The 20,927-nt window shown below is 40.8% G+C and overlaps 2 protein-coding genes across 2 annotated transcripts in view; one reads left to right on the top strand and one right to left on the bottom strand.

Annotated features, from left to right (window-relative positions):
• Window positions 1–11,883: 11,883 nt before the first annotated feature.
• LOC145444703 (kinesin-like protein KIF13A) overlaps window positions 11,884–20,927 on the bottom strand; it is a 70,031-nt gene continuing 60,987 nt past the window's right edge. Inside the window, exon 36 of the transcript XR_013916764.1 lies at window positions 11,884–11,897. The gene's annotated coding sequence lies outside the window, so the exon portion shown is untranslated. The remainder of the gene's footprint in view (window positions 11,898–20,927) is intronic.
• Window positions 16,987–20,110, top strand: LOC145444458 (uncharacterized). The gene is made up of 4 exons (XM_080322444.1): window positions 16,987–17,150; window positions 17,213–17,335; window positions 17,439–17,588; window positions 19,804–20,110. Exons 1-4 carry the CDS (start codon window positions 17,139–17,141, stop codon window positions 20,032–20,034), a joined length of 516 nt encoding a protein of 171 aa, XP_080178570.1. The 5' UTR covers window positions 16,987–17,138; the 3' UTR covers window positions 20,035–20,110.

The raw sequence follows: 20,927 nt of genomic DNA, 5'->3' as shown, positions 1-20,927 counted from the left end.
TGCACTATATACTCCCGCAGTGAGTACCAATCGACATGTGTTTTGACTCGTGACAGTTGTGCGTGCGTATGCTCTCTATAATATGAAGCCTTGCGCGCGAATTCAACAGCTTATTTGTATGATTTTAGACAAAAGGTTCACCCTCGTAAAGAAGAGCTAGTCGGCATGGATACTTCAGAAAACACCACGGAAATATGATGGATTGCTGGAGGTAATTGGTGATTCCACATGTCAATACTCTCAAGACTAATGCCGAATCATCGATATGATTACGTGCACAACACTTCACCCCCGAGTTAACAGCTCGCGAATCCGTAATAAAAGGTGCGATAATATATTTACAACCTCACTTGTATAACCACAGGACGTGGTAGAAAGGGAGTATTGCACAGAATTGATAGTGTAGTATAAATGCTTAATGCACAAGATTACATCCGTATTACCAATGAACACTTCCATCGTGCAATCTGTGCATTCAGCATAAAGTATATAAAGTTTATTTGATATCGCTGCGGTCGTCTCATATCAAGCAGCGCTAATTCTACAATCTTTTCCTACTCAATTTGGATTTGCAATGTAGCTTATTAGGGATTTGGCTATTCCATATAACTGCCAGTCTTAATAAATTTCGACGAAGGATGCACGCATTGCACAGTAATAACGCACAATATGGGCGTAAATGTACTGCCTTGGCGTGTTGATTTTATGGCCTCGTAGATCATAATACGATCTGCTGGTACAGTCTGTGGGTCACAATACAAAGAATATTTGAAGCTGCTCTACTCGGCAGTCCAATCCAGCGCACCCAAGTTTTTAGTGGCCTAGTGTATCCGTGATCATTTATTTGACTTTGCTTCAGTGGTGAAAGTGTGTGATTTTAAACTCTTAAGCCCCGACGGCGAATTTATAATCGTCAAAAACTCGAAAACTGTTTCGCTAATGTTTGGTATTAAACTTAAATATGACAGTTACAGTGTTGGCAACGGTATAACTATGGATGCTTGATATTTGGTAACAGCCCCGTTCCAGGAAATTTTGCAGTGAACGTATATCAATGCGAATCATTGGATAATACCAGATACAGTTGTCGAGAGCTGCGGTGACAATGTATTCACACAGTCAAATTAAACGATTGAATTCCTGCTATAGGAAAGCCGTTTCATGACGACGCCAAAAACGTCGCGTATGTGTGAATCACAACGGGGGCAAATGACATCTTCACAACTACAGTAAAGATATGGACATCCTGTCGAATACTTGGATTGGTACACAAAATGAACTTATAATGTAGGACAGCCTAATCACACCACAGTGTCAAATCGCATGGTTGGTGTCAAAAGCCACATGTCACTAGCATTCGCGAATGGGTCATATTGGACGGAATTGGCTTAAAAGTTTTAATTAAAACGTAAAGTAGCCGTGGGAAAAAGCAAACAACTTCAATGTCAAAGTACGGTTTGCATGGGAGTTTCCGACTTTTGCACCATCAACTGCTCATACTGCTTTATATTATCTCTTAGAAAAATACATGGGATCCGTCCAGAGACGTGTAATACCCTCTAATCGGTGTAATTCAAAACACGAATGAATCGGGAGTAGTCACTGATATCCTCTGAATAGAACATAAGAGGCATTTAGATATTGGAAGCACCGAGAGAAAAGAGCGAACGTGACACCCGTACTTCGAGCCCGCCGTGGTTTCCAACCTGTGTCTCGAACTACGTGAAATTTCTTGAAACCATTAAATCTGGATCAAGTAAATTACAACACTCGTCAGGTTTCCGGTTAGACGAAAAACATCATTAGCGACCATAACATATTCGACATTCAGTTAATGTTGCAACCAATGGCGGTGTATGCTACCCAATCTGAAGACAATTTGTTACGCTGGCAAAGCTCTAATTGACTACAATTGGGGCTTAAATCTCATTTTGGGAGTACGAACCATCGGAAAACAATTCGTTATGGTTTATGTTATAGGGTTCATGCCAAGGGAAATATACATTTTATTACGGCTATATCCATAAAAATAGATTCAGTGACATAAGCGTAAAAGATCTAATATGACTGCGACTCAAAATTCTGATGACCCTACATAATTGCAGAGATTTCTTCAACCGCGAGTATTGTTGCCTGCTGATTCATATTACATGTAGCTGCCGTTGTGACTTTTCCGGGAATTTATGTGGTCGGTGTCTTAATTGCTGCCAAAGGATTTTTCCCACCAATTTATGACTCGCTTGTTATGGAGGCCGTAACATAGTAAGTGCACGAGTGCGTTTTACTACGAGCCTTCGGGCATCGCTCTAGTACTAAATTGAAATAAAAAACAAATTACAATGCCAGCATTGTTAGAGCCTTATCAGAGATTTATAGTGCGTGCAGCGTGGCGTACATAAACGACGCGGTTTACACTGCTCCAGCTATGAATGTGATGTGAATCAAGATAACGGACTTTCCGCAATATATTGCGAAATTCGCTGTTTTGTTACGATGTTATGATTCCTAACATTAAAAAATCATGTTACCGAAGCCAAGCAATAGTGGAATACTCGCCTCCAATGCTAATATGTCATTCGTCACACTGTCTTTGAGAACAGCACCAAACTTATGTACACCGTCAATACATTTTTTTCTCATTGATGTACCAATTATATTCAATACAGTTTACACTATACTGCGCACTATTTGGTATGCGACTTAACGGCAAAGTATTCCTGCTTATGGTGAGTCTCGATGGCCCTATGGTCGCGCATTGCATCAGTCCCCACGCGTCTATTCGGACGCAGAGGGATTTCGCATAATCATATAGAAACGCAATACGTTACAACTGCGACAAGGCGAAACCGCATAATTTTGACATTTGGCAACTGGTATGGGATGATTAGACTAAATATCTAGGGATTTGCGAACCTAGCCGATTATTCACGATGACAATGTTTGTTTTCATAACTATTATTTCGAGTATATGTGGAGTGAAACATAACAAAGGATGATCCCCCTTGAATCTGCGGAGACCACAGCACCGTGCAAGAATCACTCAAGCTTGCAGCGCGCGAAGTCTGGCCGCACCGTAAAGTTTCGTAAACACGGCACACTCGGAACAGTGATTCATTGCGTTGGATAACTATCTTCACCATGATGGATAATTTCTGTTTACGACTGGAATATATTCCTGGTATGGATTTGAGAGCTTCTCTATTCTCGCGAAAAGTGGCGGGAAACCACGCTGCAACGCCAGTCATACCATCTTGTAGTAAATTCGCATGTCGCTCCGGGTCGTATTTCACTCCCTGTATTCGCAGCGCATCAGATGGAGCCGAAAGGAAATTCGCCAGCGAGCTGGGTTCTGTAAAACAATCGGGCCGCGCTTCCTCGAAAGGTCGTATCCTCATTCGTTAAACCCATAGGCGCTTCCTGTCGGCAATTGCGGAGACTATGCTGGTATTTTGAGTACTTCCCGTAGTGCATAACATACATGTTATTGATGAGACGTAGTACGGACGTTTTGGCGGGAAGAACCGGCGGAGTAGTAGTGAAACTCAAAACATCAACCTGCGGGCGTAGTACCAGCAGCGGGGAGAATACGCCAGTGAAACTGCTTTTTTCTCTCCAACGTGAAGGTAGAAGAGGCTTACATAGTAAGATACGGGGATTGTTCTTCGAAGTTGTTTACTACCCATAGAAAGCCAATGATGCGGTCTGATTACAAACGTTTTATTTCCTTGCTTCTGCGAAACCAGTTAGGGCGTGTCGGGAATAATATCTAAGTGACAATCAACCGGTTCTAAACCAGGGATTGCGATTCCACGATCGGTGCGCTAAAATGATTACACCATGTCCAGATATAGCGACTCATCGGACTGGAATAATCCACTGTCAGCGATTCCATGAGTCTCATCGGAATTATGGGATAATCGTACCGCAAACTCATGTCTACGACCAACAATCCTCCAGTGGTTATGAGTCACGACACGAAACGACTTCCCCGCGCCATAACAAATTGATTAAATCCAATACGGGTAGCATATATCAGTCAATCATACCGAAAGATCAATTAAAGTTATCTCTTACCAAGGAGTAATCCACGCGGGGCAACATCGTACGACTTCGACCAATATGGAAGACCTCGTGAAAACTTGTGTCTGTTTTAAGCCTGTGAGTCAGAGGTCTGGCATTGCTTCAAACTGAAATATATCTGCCAACCAACGGTGCCATGCCTCTGACATGTCGAATACGCGGTATGGCTGCATATCTGGAATTGCTTCAAATTCCAATATATCTGCCGACTTATGGCGTCATGCTATGTCGAATATTCAGGGCAGAAGCGGTGGTTCGTAATCGAAACCCGTCCTTCTGAAATGCTCAATGGGCCTTTTCCATTCTATCTCCTATATTGGTAAGCTCATTTGCAAATACGCTGTTGCGTTTCGACCGAACAATACGATGACATTTTCCAAGGGAAGCCTCGCATTTCTGAACTGGTATCTGATTTGCAATAATGTTTTTGTTCTGTGTGAAAATCATATTTTGATGGTTTTGTTCTTTTAACACTATGTTGGTCCACAGTTCATTTTGAGCACCAGTAATCAATAGTACTGTATCAAGTGTGTGTTGTGGCCGATTTCCCCCGGGTTAATCAGTAAAGGTTAAGAACCACAGATGTAATATATCAATTTTATGACGTCACTTACGCCGCACTTCAGATTCTTTCCTGCTAGTCGCCGCAACACAGAAATACGACGGTACCATTTATCGGAGTGAGATATCGATATAGATACTGTTATGAGTGTCAGCTCGCCACGGTGAAAGTGTAACATAGGCGATAAATCTGACAAGTACAGATAACGCCGGGCGACCAGGCGTCTCCGTATTAGCGAGCCCACGTCGTAGTGACGAACCAAACCTATCTAGAACTCCCTGATCTAGATATCCATGTGATGAACTAGCTGTCGAAACTCACAAGACCAGTTACTAACGCTAACGGCAAAAGTGTGAAATTCCGACATTTACGAGAACTTTAAAATAAAATTGCCTCCCAATTCGCCAGGCAGTATAATCGTTCGGCAATGGCGTGATGCATCACTATAGGGAGCTAAAAGTGAGTATTCGATGGGCCGGCAAAAGCTGTTGCTTATCGGGTCACTATCGGGCATGCATAATGATGAAATAATAAAAAATATATATACGAAGTCCGAGCACTCCGAACTAGTATAAACTTCACGGACGGGCTCCACAGGGCGCGCGGTAGGTATTTTCCTACTGGTTTCGATCTTAAGTAAGTGTGCACTGTGCACTGTGCACTGTGTAATATGAAAGTGACGACGAGGAATTTCGATCCGAAACATATGCGTCACCGAATGAGTCCACGTTTGTCAACCTGGGATACGTTGTCATGAATCTAGTTGCACTATTCTACTGTAGTTGAACCATAGACATTGACAAGACAGGGTTGGATCCCAATTTAACTGAATGGAATGCAGACTTCAAAGATCTCGCTGACAGCCTTGATCGTTCACAGATGTTTCATTGATTTCGTCAACTATTAAAGCTATCAATAAATACTGCTCTAAGCCTCTATTCTTGTTGACTCCAGGGTCGCATGAAATACGGAGATATATACCTATTAGCGTGGATAAATAACCGATAAATGTATTGTTAATCAGTTACACCGTCAGCATACGTTGACCGCCCCTTATAGATTGCAAAGTATGGCAAAGAGGAAAGTTTGGTCTGTCGATTTGGTATCCTTTGCAGACTTTCATTTCGTTCAGTCGAATTTTGATGAATCTGTATAGCTGGATCGACTCAGTCAAGCGAGCAACGGGCGATCGGACAGTGTTATGAAACAACAATGAACCATTTCCTTCTTCGTCTTCAATCTTCGTTAATATTTTGCACAGCTTGTTGCTACTCTGCCTCTCGGTCAATTTCCAATACTACGGTGTGATTGTATTGTTGATTTACAGTTGAATACACGGTACTGCATGTTCGTTGGTGATGAAATTTTAGTGCTTTATAAAGTATCGGTATAGGTTATACTGAATCGTCGATGGTTGAGAGAAACCGTCGTCGAATTTTTTTTATATCGACAATAAATCACTGCGTTTTTATGGTAAGGCGGCCCAAAAGTAAAGTCCAAATTGAATTGATATTGTTAAGGAATCGATCATACGACAAAATTAATTCAGAGGATATTCTTTCCAGTCTGTTTCGTCGTTCTAAAATATGAAACAAGGCACGGGGAATTACGGCGACGGAATATTACTAGGCAATAATATCGCAGTCTACATCAGGGGTGTTCAAATATGACTTTTCTTTTCTCAAATTGTACTGGCTACTTGATAAAATTGTTAGGTTACCTGATTAAAGGCTTCACACGAAATTTGGTTCAATTCCAACCAATAGTCGCATATCTACGAGAGAAGAAAGTTATTTATATATTTTATAAAAATGAATAACAAAATTTTCAAAGTTTTCTGTTCACCCAATGTTAGGTGGTCTGTAGAAACGATGCTCACCAAAGTTAACTCAATTCCAACCAGAGGAAGCGGAGTTATTGCAGTCGGAAATTTGGATTTTAATAAAATAGTATTTACAGTGGCAAATTCTATAAATATTTATTATGGTTCTGCCAACCGTAAATACTATGATTTGAAATATCAAATTGTGAACATCAATGCATGCATATCGGTCAAATAGGTATATTGGAGGAAAACCATATTGCCCGTGAAAATACATGCGGTACCACAAAGTATACTTATACTTATACTTATACCTATAGGCGTTGGTAGTCAGGGGAAATGCTTTGGAGAGAACATAGACTTCTATTTTACGAAGCCACCATCCATTTATAGTTTCGGGACATATTCGAGGTGAATGCGGAAGGTACTTGTCGCGTTCGGTGGCGTTAAGCTCAATTTCGACGAGTCAGCTGTCTCAAAATAGGTCACACAAAAGCCGCCGGGTTAAGCTGACTCATTCATTATCTTTCAAGACGCACTTGAGATGAGATGGCCTCGGACTTCTTCGTTGCTTGTACAATGTACAATGTATATGTTCATGTCTGGGGTATCAAAATCGTAAAGTGGACAGGACATGGACCTTCAATCTGTAACAATTTACAACATCGCTGCATGGTTAAAGTCAGTTTGTAGTTTGATATCGATTAATCATGAATCATGTTCCTGCTCGATGCGTAACCCACTTTTTAGATCTTGGTACTTTACTTGCTTAAGTTTCTGTGAGACTTGCGTCGTAGCCCAATGCTATGGAATCAAGCGATTTGCTATTTGTAAGGAGAGCAAACAGCTTTGCAAAAATAATATTATGTTTCACGCCATGCGCAGCAACCCGAAACCAATAAAATGACAGGCATTACAGATGACCGTGAAAGATAAAAATGGACAGGAGATATGAGGAAAATTTCGAACGCCAATTCCCCAAATTCGATGCGTGGGTACGATGAGCTTGATCATTAAAATATTATTCTGGGGCGTGCGCAAGGGTAAAATAACGCCAGCTTCCACTCGAAAAATCGTGACACGCCTATAATGTGAGTGATACTTGATATGACTCTTTACAACTAATAGAACACCTCGACCTTTAACCTATACCTAATCCAAACCGAACAATGTAGGTTACATGACACGCATGTCGGATCGTAAGTTGGGTCGGATTCGCTTTTATACTAAGTGCGCTGTAAAGTTACAAGCTGTTGTTTCCACATGAAGCAGTATTTTAGGAACTTCTTCGTTTTCGTAAAAAAGAATGTACTTGAGCCTGCTTAGCAATCACTCATCATTTACGTTTCGAAACAGTAACTGGATAGCGTTTGCTGAGCTCTTGTTATTGTGATCGTACCCCGGTATTTTAAATCCCCTTGTTAAAGTCAATGGAGTATATCATTTTGTGATATAGCTATCGACCGTGAGCATTGTTTGTTATGTCCTAACCGTCCGGCGTACGTAAAGCAAATATAGATAAAGGTGTGTGTAGGATGTGATTTTCGTGACGTATTATTGTCCGTTGGGAAAACTTTCAACCACCGCTATCGACGGCTATCGCCACGCCTCATAACACCGGAACATATAGACACGATTTCTTTTGAAAGGAGTTCAATGTGTTCGGCAACAATTGTATATTTGTTTTAGCAGATAGCTCACGAGACTCGTGCTCGATAAATGAAAGTATATACTGAGAGCAATCAACGTATATTCCACTTTCAACGATGTAATGATTATGTCTTACGGTTTATGTTTTGGGTACAATGTCCGAACGAATGAAGGAAGACAGTTTGTTTTCGGCTGCATCACCTCTCCATTTTAACGATGGCGAGCGAAATATCAGTAGGGTTACCATATTTTGGAATCGTGAAAGGAGGACACCTTTACCGAATCAGAAAAGTTAGTTAATCATAACTGAAATCAGCCGATTTCGCTAATTTTCCTGAAAATTTTGGTGGGTTGACTACAAAAAGTCATCTCTTTCGTTCGACTTCCGATTTACACACTTTTTACTTAAAATTAGTAGTGTTGACTAAAAAAAAGGTCGTCGCTTTCGATCGAACCACGTATGCGTCATTTATGCCCATTTTCACTGGAATCTATCCATTATCTTAGCTCTAAAAGCTGTAAAGGAGGACGAATTGCCAAAAAGGATGACATTTAGGCGTTCTCGGAGGACATTTACAAAAACCTGAAAAAGGAGGACAAATCCTCTTGAAGGAGGACGTATGGTAACCCTAAGCAACAGCAAGGTTATCGAGTCAGCAACTCCGTTGTCGTCCCATTTTATAATTGGTGGTTATTGGCCAAATATACCAAATCATATGGAGGTATATCCAGATGTGACAGTGGGTTATGTTTACGCGCGCCACGTATTGGGGTGGTGACACTTAACGAGTTTATATTACAACACGATTGTTTTAAATTATAGGGCGTGGCGCTATTTGACGCAGCCCCTATATTATACGTATAGGGGCTATTTTTGGAAAACAGGGCGGGCTCAAACACGCTATTCCTTGGTCAAAGTATATGTTTGCTATTCACAACACTCGATGTTATGGATCGCACTATGAATAACCTGTTTTCGAATAGCCGCCGACGGCCTGAAAACGGGGTTTGAAACGAAATTTTGCGGAGGTCGTAAAACTTTCCGCGGTCGCGATATAAAGCTCATCTCACATCACGGAGCACGCTGCCATAAATCTTTATACGGCTTACTTCGCTATTTTACGATCGCATGTGTGCGCGCCACGTTCGTTGTGAACGATTTTATTGCCTCCAATTCAGTCTAATTAAATACGTTGCGTATAGATACACAGCTCCTGAGCAGCGCTTTACCTAATTTTGGACTCTTGAGAAGTTATAGGAAGGAAAGAAAGATGTCGTAAATTTGTCGGTGAAGCACGGAACAAGATGTCGAAAAATCGTATATGAAGCCAATGACAGTGATTAACAAGTTTGTGATTTTGATTTCCCCAATTCTGCATACCCCTAATTCCACCGTCACTAATAATGCCAAGCAACAGTTCCCAAAGTCAACTTCCGCCCTACCCGCTTTCGCGCAGCACACCAAGGAGGAAACAAATTCGTTTCGAGAATACCAAAGTACATAAAACAGAAACACACAATTTCATATTATCAACCCCTTATCGGATTGAACAAATGCGTAATTGACGGTGATGAAAAGAAACAGCCAAGATATTTTCACGTCGTTTTCTATGGTCCGAGTGATCCGGATTTAACATTTTTATTTATACATTTATAGCTAGCAGGCCTGTTTCTACTCCCCGTCACTAAATTGCAAGAAGCTGGTATATAAGCCGAGGACAGTATTCTTTCAACACGTACGTCGCGTGCTGAGTAAATAGCAGGCGCCACGCTTCGCATTAGGCGATTTTAACAGAGCGCAGCGACTGCGCTGCAGAGGATGATGGCTTAAAGGATTTTCGCAAATCTGGGTTAGTCCGAATTAGGCCTCAAAGTCTAAAAGAAAAAGAGCGTGCCTCTAAGCGGAGCATATGCCAGCTATACAGCGAAGCCCGTTATTTACTCTTAACACCTGTTCGCAAATTTTAAATGGACAATTCATAGTTTGTTTAGAGAGCACACCGCTTGGTACGAATGCATTGTACTGAACTATTTGACGTTATTGCCCGACCAAGCGTTCTTTCAAACATCCACATATTAATCATTAAACCTACACTCATAATCACTACATCATCATTAATCCGTATGCCTATTTACGTTACTCGCGCTTTTATTAAGGTTTATCCGATAAGGATATTACTTGTATTGCGATAATAAAGTACTCGCGTGTGCAAACTTTTCACGCGTCCAACGTGCTACCGATTCGCGACCTTTGAGCTTAATATATATAATGGCCGTTGGAAACAAGCACAGGCATGCCATGTCGCATTTGTGTTCTCAAGTAACATAGCGCGACTAGATCCAGATAAGATATCGTTCGTAATCAATAATGATACTGTTTGGGTTTAAAAATCAAATATAATGATGTCACTCACACTTTGTCACTTACCGATCACGTAGTGATGCCATAGTGGTGCAAACTGATAGCCAAAACTCCAGTTGTTTGTGGCTAATTTTGAAGAAAATTCACCATAGTTATCGTTTCAAAGTTTTGATTTTGCTTGTTTCATGATATCGTCGAATGACACGTCTCGGCAACATTCCAAAATCGCAGCAATGAAATTAAATTATTCAATTAGGCCAGTGGTTCTTAACCTTTTTTCCTCAAGCGCTCCCTTTCAAAAATTATCGTGCTCCAGCGCCCCCCCCCCCCCTCCACATATTGTAAGGACTGTTATTTGTCCTGTGGGGTGCAGATTGCGACGACATGATAATGCGGCACGAGCGATTTAAGCACCTACGGACGATTACACTTATATATACATCGAAGTTCACGCTCAACATAAGGGCAATCCTCTTCAGCTAAGGTTTTCTCGCTGACGATCTTTTTGACACATTTCTCGGAGTCCCATATTCACCGGAACTTCATATGTCTACGTGCATCGTGGCATGGTAATGGCCGACGCCGAAATGCCTATTTCTATAATTATGCGTATTGTTTCGTGGGGAGTCGTAAAAACATGATGTTAATTTATGTTCATTCACCAAAATAATTTAGGGCACCCTCCGAGCTAACCGATTGGGGTTTGGGTTGAAGCAGTTTCGGTCTTGGCAAGAGGTCAAAGTTCAGTCGGTCTTTTTGGGACTTTGGTATTGGAAATATTTCGCGCTTTAATCGCGCTCGAGGACCAATCGACTATTATAAAGCATATAATAATTGTGTGTGGCATATTCAGGGTCAAATCAAGGTTGTTCTTTCAACAATCGGGTACGGCCTAACACCCTGTGGTTCGAACCCTCCTGAATTCACATCGCCGATTGGCAATACGGGAATATTAATGGTATTGGATTTTGTCTTAGTGCTTTGTGTAACTATAAGTAAGTGAACTGAGAATTGGATGAATATATCTGCTCACATTGAATTTAGTACTGTGCCCAGTTATTTATATTAACATGAATGTATTCCAAACAAATCAACTCAGATGATATAACGTTCTTGTGAGGTCGTGGACCACAACACGAGATAGTATCATCCTTTTCGATACGATGAAGAAATATCCTGACGATTTAATTTTGTAGCTCTCAAATACAAGTATATTTAGTTATTCATTTCGTGCACAAAGCGTCAAAACTTATTTTATGTACAAGGGCTCTCACTCTCAATCAAAAGTGATATACAGTGCCTCCTTCTTCGATTTTCACACGCTGTGAGCTTCGGGATATAATACCTAATTCGAAACATTTTGTTGAAAATAACCCTAGCGAGTGTGACGGCAGTGCTTTAAATAACGGGAAATTGGTGATCTAAAGTACGCGCAATTCGTTGTATATGAATTATAATAACCCACTACATTTATGTAAACATATGTAGCAAACATCGTCGCGCGACCAAAAATTTCGGAGTTTGACATGTTTTGTGGAACGTTAATTTGTTCGGAATACTCATTAAGAATATGTCCTACTACCACATCATCTACGGAATTTTTCTTCAGCGCCCCCTTATCGCCCCCCTGAGCCCAGCGCCCCCCATATCACCCCTTGAGCGTTTCCGCCCCCTTCAAAATCGTCAGCGCCCCTTGGGGGGGGGGGGGCGCTGGAGGCGAGGTTAAGAACCACTGAATTAGGCAATCAAACTTTTATTGGATTATCATCACATAATTTTAATCGTCATTTACGATGGTATTAAGCACACGGTGCTCTGCATCATTCGTATCCCAGGGACAAATAATGGTGGCGGCAAAGCGTGCAACTATAGAAAGTACGAATCAATCAAAACCACAACACATAAGCTCAAATAAATAGATGTAGCAGTGATGACTAGGATTGGTGGCACAACGCGAATATATCAAGATTAACTGAAAAACAACCAAAACCCCGTAACATTACGAATACAGCACGCGGAACGGCATTCGAGCATTAGAGTTATACTAAAACTCCGAGAATTGTACCGATGACACAGGACACAAGGAGCTAATCCCTGGAATGTAAATGCATTCGCTCATGTCGCCATTTCGCGGATATTTCATTCTATTGCGCTGTTTTTACGATCACCCAGCACATGTCCGCGCAACGCCAATATGTATCCTTCCGAGGGGTCATCACCTGCATGCAAGATTTATCACGCGAGACATTGCCGTAAAATTTGCGATACGCGTGCGCTGTTACGGTCGCGTGGCTAATTAGCCTAGTTGAACTGCTGATCTGTAATTTTGTGGTGTACCCTACAATGACAGTTGGTTGCGTTGTGATTTTCAGTAAGCGTGGCAGTGACGCAGCGAGCGTGACGCTTACCTGAAAACAAAAAGAGGCGGCTTAAGCTTTATACAGGCCGCTGCGCCGGTAGTGTAAATCAATCCCCAAAACCTCAGCCGGTGATTCACATCTTGAGTAGCGTAAACTGCCGAACGCGCGCCACCAAGCCAATTATGTGTGTATAACTATAATTACGTGTGTTTCTGTAAAACTACTGTAGCTATTTGTTTCGTCTGGATTTAATCTCGCGCGACTAAGAACTTTTCAACGTCATTGAGTGATACGGGAGATTATGCCGTTGTAAATCGATTTATATTGTAAATTTTGGTTACAGTACCGAGACGTTCGCAAGAAATTTGCGAGCTATCTTGATAGAGTTACTAAATAATCAATAAGAGAGGCAGGTGTTTTGGCGAAACAATGGAAAGTATCACAGGCGAGACGTCGCCGTCAAAATCAAACGTTACAGCTTTTCAGTGACGTCACCATGTCACAATTACGAATACAATATGCCGTTATCTGAGTGACCTATCGAATAGCCGCAGTCCGCTCATAGAAAGCACAAAACGTATCCAATACGATCGTTTGTTCTATAGTTCTACACACCCTCAGAGTTAGACACTTACATGGCGGAATCTCAGCCACTGCTGCTGCTGCTGAGCCATGTATATTTTAAGGTGATCGTTGATAGGAGAACGCATAAGTGCTTCCTATCTCGCGTACACTCGGCTATAGGGGTAATGAGGAAATTATACAGCTGTAAGTGGACATCATTCGCTAATCAATCAATCATACCACGAGTGATTTCTTACAAATAGATCATCTCAAACGCGTCAATAGAGTCTCGAGGCCGGCAGCAGATGGATTTCTGACCTTTTAGACATCTTAAAGGTGTAATAGGGTCTGCATTAAATCGGGAACGGAGTGGAATTGTAATTATATATTTCTCGTTGCGTAGAAAAATGTGATTATATACGCAGTGTGTAATTTCCCAAGCTTGTGAAGGAGATTAAAACATTGGCACTTTTGAATCATATTTTGGCCCGGCACCGCGCATTTGTGGTCACGAAGTGACGACCAAATACTATCTCACTTTGATTAGAGAAAACATACATGGCAATTGTGCATACGGCTGCTACAAAATCCAGGTGCGTCTAAATATCATGATATACTATATAAATTCAAAGTGGTGATAATGAAAAAATTATTCTCGTACTTAGTTCCCATTTTATCGAGCATAATTTCAACCAGATTTTTAAAATCTGAAATACCCTAATGCGGATAATCAGGTTTAGACTAAAATTTGGAAATGTAGATCCACATTCATTATATGGATTTATTTTAATAGCTGGTTCGTGTTACAGAACTTGAATATAGCTTTCAATACAACATCCATTGTAACAGAATATTTATTAAACTCGAAGACTTTTCGGGTGCCTCTTTTCAAGAGTTAACGGCACACTAAAGGGATGACAAAACTGCAGACTGTCACGTCATGTAATTGGTCGAACTATTCTGAGTTTTTCTTGTTACACCGGTGGTTATTACTAGGGCTGGGCAAAATCGAGTACCTGAGTGATTCGATTCTGAATCACGTAATATGCTTCGTGTCGAGTCGAGTAATCGAATATCACCCATTATGACGTCATGGCGGAATGTATTACGTCCAAGTTCAAATATGCACCGTTTTTGCTACCACAAAGAATACAATGCCGGTTATCCATCTCGTAAAAGATACTTTGGTATTTTTCCGACCATACCGATTTCATTCCACTCGGTGAAAATGTTGTGGGATTATCATGACTTCGTAAATGAGCTACGTCCAGTAACCTCCGTAGGTTTGTACTATGTTTCGTAAGCTACAATACCGCCAATCAAGGTTTCAAGGCTTCAACAGTGAAAATTAATATTGAAACTAGAATTCTCGTTGGTAAATTAACTTTCAGTGGCGAGAAGCGTATAATTTCATTACTCGAAAAAATCGTATTTTACTACTCGACTCGAATCATTAAAATTAATACTTGATTCAGATTCGAGTACTCGAATCATTGTGCCCAGCCCTAGTTATTACCTGAAATTGGATGAAGCCTGGTGTCCACTTTTGTCACTGAAACTAGGTCAATAAATTTCATCAAAATTTTCCTTAGGACCTGATCAAAGTTTAAAGTAAAGTGTTTGATAGCTATTGTATTGCGTTGATTGTAGTGGAAATCAAAGTTATTCACTTGACAATTGCTACACTGTATTACATTGTTTTTGATAAAAATACAACAACAATACAATACATTGTTCAGCGATCTATGTACTGTATTATAGTTTATATACATAGTATATCGGGATGGGCGTTCTACAAATGCCAAACACGCCCATTACTGTCTGGATTCGGACATTTAATAGTTCGTATTTCACGCTGATCGGATACATGACAGACAACATAATAAGAATATGGTATAATAAAGTATAATTTGGCGGAGTGGTGATGAATTCTTCACAGTACGGCACCTATAATTAGTAAAGATGAAATTAACTGTGGATCAAGTCGTTGATTAGGAGAATGGTATCCGCGACGAGTAAGAGGCGTTATCGCTATGAAATACATATCACGGAAGCGTTACGAGGTGATACAAAGGAGAGGTGAGTTTTTTATTAACGTTTTGTTGTGCTAATTTGTGAATTGTGGTGAACGGATGGTATGCCGATGAGAAATTTAGTGAAATATTCCAGTATATCAGTAGGCACTGTTGAGAGTGCAAACTTCTAGCATCGCTGTTGATTCCGGCTTGTTCTAAAGCGCTACCTTGCGGCATACCCGTATTTTTAAGGGCAACCAAACCATGTTTGTGAGTTGATATAATAATAATCGGCAGATTATATTTTCATCTGTCCAAGACACACACAGTGCGACATGCAAGACACACGATGCGATGTAATGAACAGATAGGGGGTGCCGATCGACCAGTTGGGGTCTCTTTAACAGGTATCCACCTCGGCTTAGTGCCAGGGTTGTAACCAAGTCACAAGGCTCCGTCCGAGTCACAATCAATCAATCAATTAGGTTTATTAATATTTTCATCGTTTCAAAACATCACAAGACTGCGATACAATGAAAAGATAGGAAGGTGTCGAAACAACTTGGAGTAGCCATTAAGATCAGACACCCACCTTAGCCTAGGCGAAGTAAATAAGAGGCATGCACATTACACAGGCACTCTGAATGAAAAGTAATGCAGAGAATATAAGACGCAAGCGACAAAATGAGCTGGCATGCGGCGGAGGGCGAAGTCGATGTTAGATCGTGGTACGGTAATCCTGAAGACTGGCAAGTAGTTCATCTCACTTTATAGTTTTGAATCGAGTCAAGTCGGGTCATTTTCAATTCACCACCGAGTCAAGTCCGAGTCCAAGTCATCGAGCAGAGGGTCGAGTCCGAGTCCAAGTCATTATGTTGACTGCTCAGCTTCCAGTTAAAGTCTTGTTAAACCCACTTTTTATAGTTATGCTTGGTGACATCGAATGATTTGCACTTATACTATACTACATTTCATCACTTTTAGCAGTTTCTGGTCGCATTTTCGAGTACCAGTCCTGTACCAATCGACGAAATCACAATAGGGAGGTCAGTGGTCACTTTACTATTCTTCGACATTACAATGAAATGTTTGTCTTGGCCGTCTTGAATCTCGAGTAATATGACTTGGTTCGATGTCAAGTCCAAATCAAGTCAAGTCCAAGTCGAGTCGATACACAGATTGACTCGAGTCGAGTCATTTCCGTAGTTTGAAAAAAATGACTCGAGTCAAGTCGAATCATCAGAAAATCGTGACTCGAGTCATTACAACCCTGCCTAGTGCCCGATGATGTTGGGATATTTATAAGTCCTGTTGATATTATACCTGATTACGATGATCACTCGTCTGAAGCACCTGTTCTACACACAGATCAGGCACAGCTTGGGACAGTCGGATGTAATTTAAAACATGCATGCGATGGGAGGAAATTCGCAAAAATTTTCACCGTTTATGCAACTTATCAACTGCATGATTCATGGCGTAAGACTGAGGCCTGGTTATGAACTTTTAGAAACCATAGCACACATTCCACAGAACAAAAATATATCTTTATGGCATGAATTATTCAAAATTATATCAAGCACGCGAATGCGCCTTTTCAATTAAGAGGGTGAGGTGATATTAAAAAGACATTTCTAAACAATATATAATTCATAACGGAAGGCGGGTACGGACTTACCAATCGGCATCGAGACATGCAGTTGCAAAATTGAAGTCGGCGAAGATGGAGTTTCTTGTACGTGACCATGTGCTAGGCTATGTATCATCTAAGCTGATTTTTTACATTTTCGCCCACAGGAATCGAGTAGGTCCGCGAAGAAGTTTGATCCGCAGCGTACTGTGCGATATAGAAGGGCCGACCCGCGAGCTACCAACGTGGTGCTGGGTTTCGGCTATAACGACTGGGATACCACAAATAGGGTGGGTGTCATTTTTTGCTACATACGAGGAACCGCACTCGAGCATGGATAGGTACTATATGCTATTTACGTGTTGCTGAATACATGCTGTTGAATTGTTGCAGAATATCCAAAGACAAATTCAAAATGGCACAGCCAAACTCGGGGCGCAAGTAAAGAACGACCGTACGATGACGGCAGCCAGAAAAAGAAATATACTCTCGTCATCTGTCGCATTCGGGAATGACAAGACAATTTATCGCACGGAGTCCAAAGTAATTTGAACAAGAATACAAACTGCACGTCGTGTGTCGATTGTATTATCATAAGATTTAGATGAAATATTGTTAACGTAGGAATATATACGAGAGTGTATGTATTTGTATATACATTAGGGCTCTTCTAAAATGACTTTTTTTCTCAAATCGTACTGGCTACTTGATAAAATGGTTAGGTTACCTAATTTAAGCCTACACACCAAATTTGGTTCAATTCCAACCAGTAGCCGCATTGCTACAGGAGAAGAAAGTTTCTATTTATTATATAAAAATAAATAATAAAAAATTTGAAAATTTTCTGTTCACCCCATGAAAGTGTTAGGTTGTCTATAGAAACGATGTTTTTTTTTTTTTTTTTTGGCTTTCCGCCGAATATTTATTACATTCATATAATTTCAATACAAAAAATGCAAATTAATTTACGCGCGCGGCACAAAATAACATGAAATGCATGAAATACATGAAATCGCCGCGCATCTTTTCATTTCCATCTTCTTTTCCATCATTCCATCCTTTCCCATCCTCCCATCCTTTCGCCAATCCTCATCAGGCGTCGACGTCGTCTCATCAGGTATGTTGTCTTTTCCCGTCCGTTTTCGTTCATTTTGGACAGGAAGGCATTCACATTTCCTGTCCAATTTTTCATTCTTCTTTGGACAGGAAAGTTGTTATTTTTTCGGTCCAACTCTTTATTTCTTTGTTCTTCTGAGTATTTTCGTGCAGCTTGAATCTCTGCAACAGTTTCCCCATGATTTTCTTGATGTTCACCGAATTTGGTTCAATTCCAACCAGTGGAAGCGGAGTTACTGCCGTCTAAAAATTTGGATTTCAATAAAATAGTATTTACGGTGAGCACCACTATCATAAATAATTAAAGAATTGGTCACCGTAAATACTATTTTATTCATAATCCAAATTTTTCGACGGTAATAACTCCGCTGCCACTGGTCGGAATTGAACCAAATTTGGTGAACATCGTTTCTATAGACAACATAACACGTTCATGGGGTGGACAAAAAATTTTCAAATTTTTTGGTATTTATTTTTATATAATAAATAGAAACTTTCTTCTCCTGTAGCAATGCGGCTACTGGTTGGAATTGAACCAAATTTGGTGTGTAGGCTTAAATTAGGTAACCTAACAATTTTATCAAGTAGCCAGTACGATTTGAGAAAAAAAGTCATTTTTGAAGAGCCCTGTATAATGTATCCCTCCGACGTGGGCATGGTGCTGAAGTTCCTATGCATGCTAACCAGGACAATTGCAATGATCTGACAGAAGGGTTGTCAAAAATAACCTTTTTTTCGGATTCCGGGGATTCACTGATTAAATTGTTAGGTTACCTAAAAAATGCTGCACAAAAAATTTGGCTCAATTCCAACCACCCGATGCCACGGTAGAACGGTGTGGACTGTGCACAGTGTGCAGTCTTCGCATTATTTTTTCTCGTGTAGGCCTACTGGCCTACCCATACGCAGAGGTGGTCATGGTAATATAGTAGTCAGCATCGCCACTCGAGTAGAAGCAGGAGTAACGCCGTACATTTCTACTCTATTACAAGTAGAAGTAGCAATTCCAATATGTCAATGACAAGTCAAATAATTCGACTAGAGGTAGAAGATGAATAACTGAAAATTACTCAAGGATAAGTAATTGGAAAATGTAAATTCGGTCGATTGGTGGCGTTCTTTTATCAGTTAATCGAAGGTGAGCACTAACCACATCCGAAACTGCTTTGTGAATCTTTGCTACCAAGGCAAATCGACCATCGACACTACAAATATTTGCAAATTCCTAAAGTATATTCCTTCAGCTACCGGGATACAGGTGCTCTATCGCGCAGTTGTCATGACAATTTCACTGATAAAAGTAACGTGAAGCTATATCGCTTCCTCGTCCCATCCAAAATTCATATTGTTTGCATTATGCTGAGTTACAATACGATATCTATCCCTACCAACCGCAGCCAAATTTCTAAATAGCATCTGTAATTTGTGAATGCAGGATGAGATTAGACCAGTTCACCTTACCGAGAAGCCTATCGATCACAACCTGTCCTGCATGGTTAAGATTCTTTCGTTATTAGCCTATTCTCATACGCTCCTGTGATATTCATTCGGTTGGACCGTTCTATATGTAGTTCTATATATCCCTGGGTTGGACGAATCAATAACTTATTTTATCTCTCTCTCCATTTCATTATTTTTCCAGAATTACTCGACACATGACCTCCGAATATGGGGTCCGAGAGGTCTCCTGCAGAAGGATTCCTATTCGTGGACTGCCATGGACCGAATCAATCTGCAGGCGCTGAGATTGAATGGAAACGCTGTGTCCGGCCCGCCGACAAAGTTCGATCCATACCAGAAATTGCCACCCATATCAAACCAGAGAGTCCACGAAGTCAGCGGAGAGATCGACGACAGAAGAAACATACAATGAAATATTGTTTAAGGCATTTAAAACATTTCATGAACTGTGATCAGAATAGGTATAGTAAACGCATGGATATACCGTGTATCACATTGTCGAAAATGCCTTATATCGCAGAAACTGAGCCGATAGTCTCGAGCGGATGTGATAGGCCGAGGTGGATGTTAGAGTAAATGATCGCTACTGATGCGTGTCGTTCGACATCCTCCTATCTGTTCATGACATCGCGTTGGGCCTTATGGCATACATTGTGTGTGACTTGATCAGATGAAAAATAAAACGCAACGATATATTAATTAATTGCAATGCAGTTTACGCAGTTGTGGCTTCGCAAAATAAGAGCCAAGTATATTACGACGTCGGTGATTCCTTTCAGAATCTACCAATGAATGTTCTAAGACGGGACCTAATATTATAGGTGTGCTGAATCCGGATTAGCCTACAGGACCCGATTCAGTAGGATTGCTGGACTTTTAGGCAGATAGCCAATCGATTCAGGATTTTGGTTTTAACCCAATATGCCGGGAAAAGGTCCAGGACAGGATTTTGAGGTATAGGCTATAAATTTATGTCACTTGATCCACTGACAATGTTATTGTGATTACTCGTCGAATTGCGGGACCAAAATCGACCCTCTCAGGCAAACATGTGTGACGATTCTTCCTGTGACTATCTGGTCTGCCACCCATATACATAAATATCGTTGGTAATTAGAATACTTTCACCATATCTTCAACCCGGACACAAATCCAATATACGCGCCCCGTACTGGATAAAATACGCATCTCTTATTTCAAAATAGATACATTATTTTAACTCGCAATATTTGCTATCGATCATGTGCGACCTACCCCCATCAGTGTTAAGAAACTGCAGATATCCTGTCGTCTCCAGAATGCCCC

This window comes from Botryllus schlosseri, chromosome 8, assembly GCF_051294905.1.
Source record: "Botryllus schlosseri isolate E-star chromosome 8, Bs_hap1, whole genome shotgun sequence".
In the NCBI taxonomy this organism is placed as follows: Eukaryota; Metazoa; Chordata; class Ascidiacea; order Stolidobranchia; family Styelidae; genus Botryllus; species Botryllus schlosseri.
Note: the sequence above shows the minus strand (reverse complement) of the source record. Positions and strands in the feature narration are given on the sequence as shown.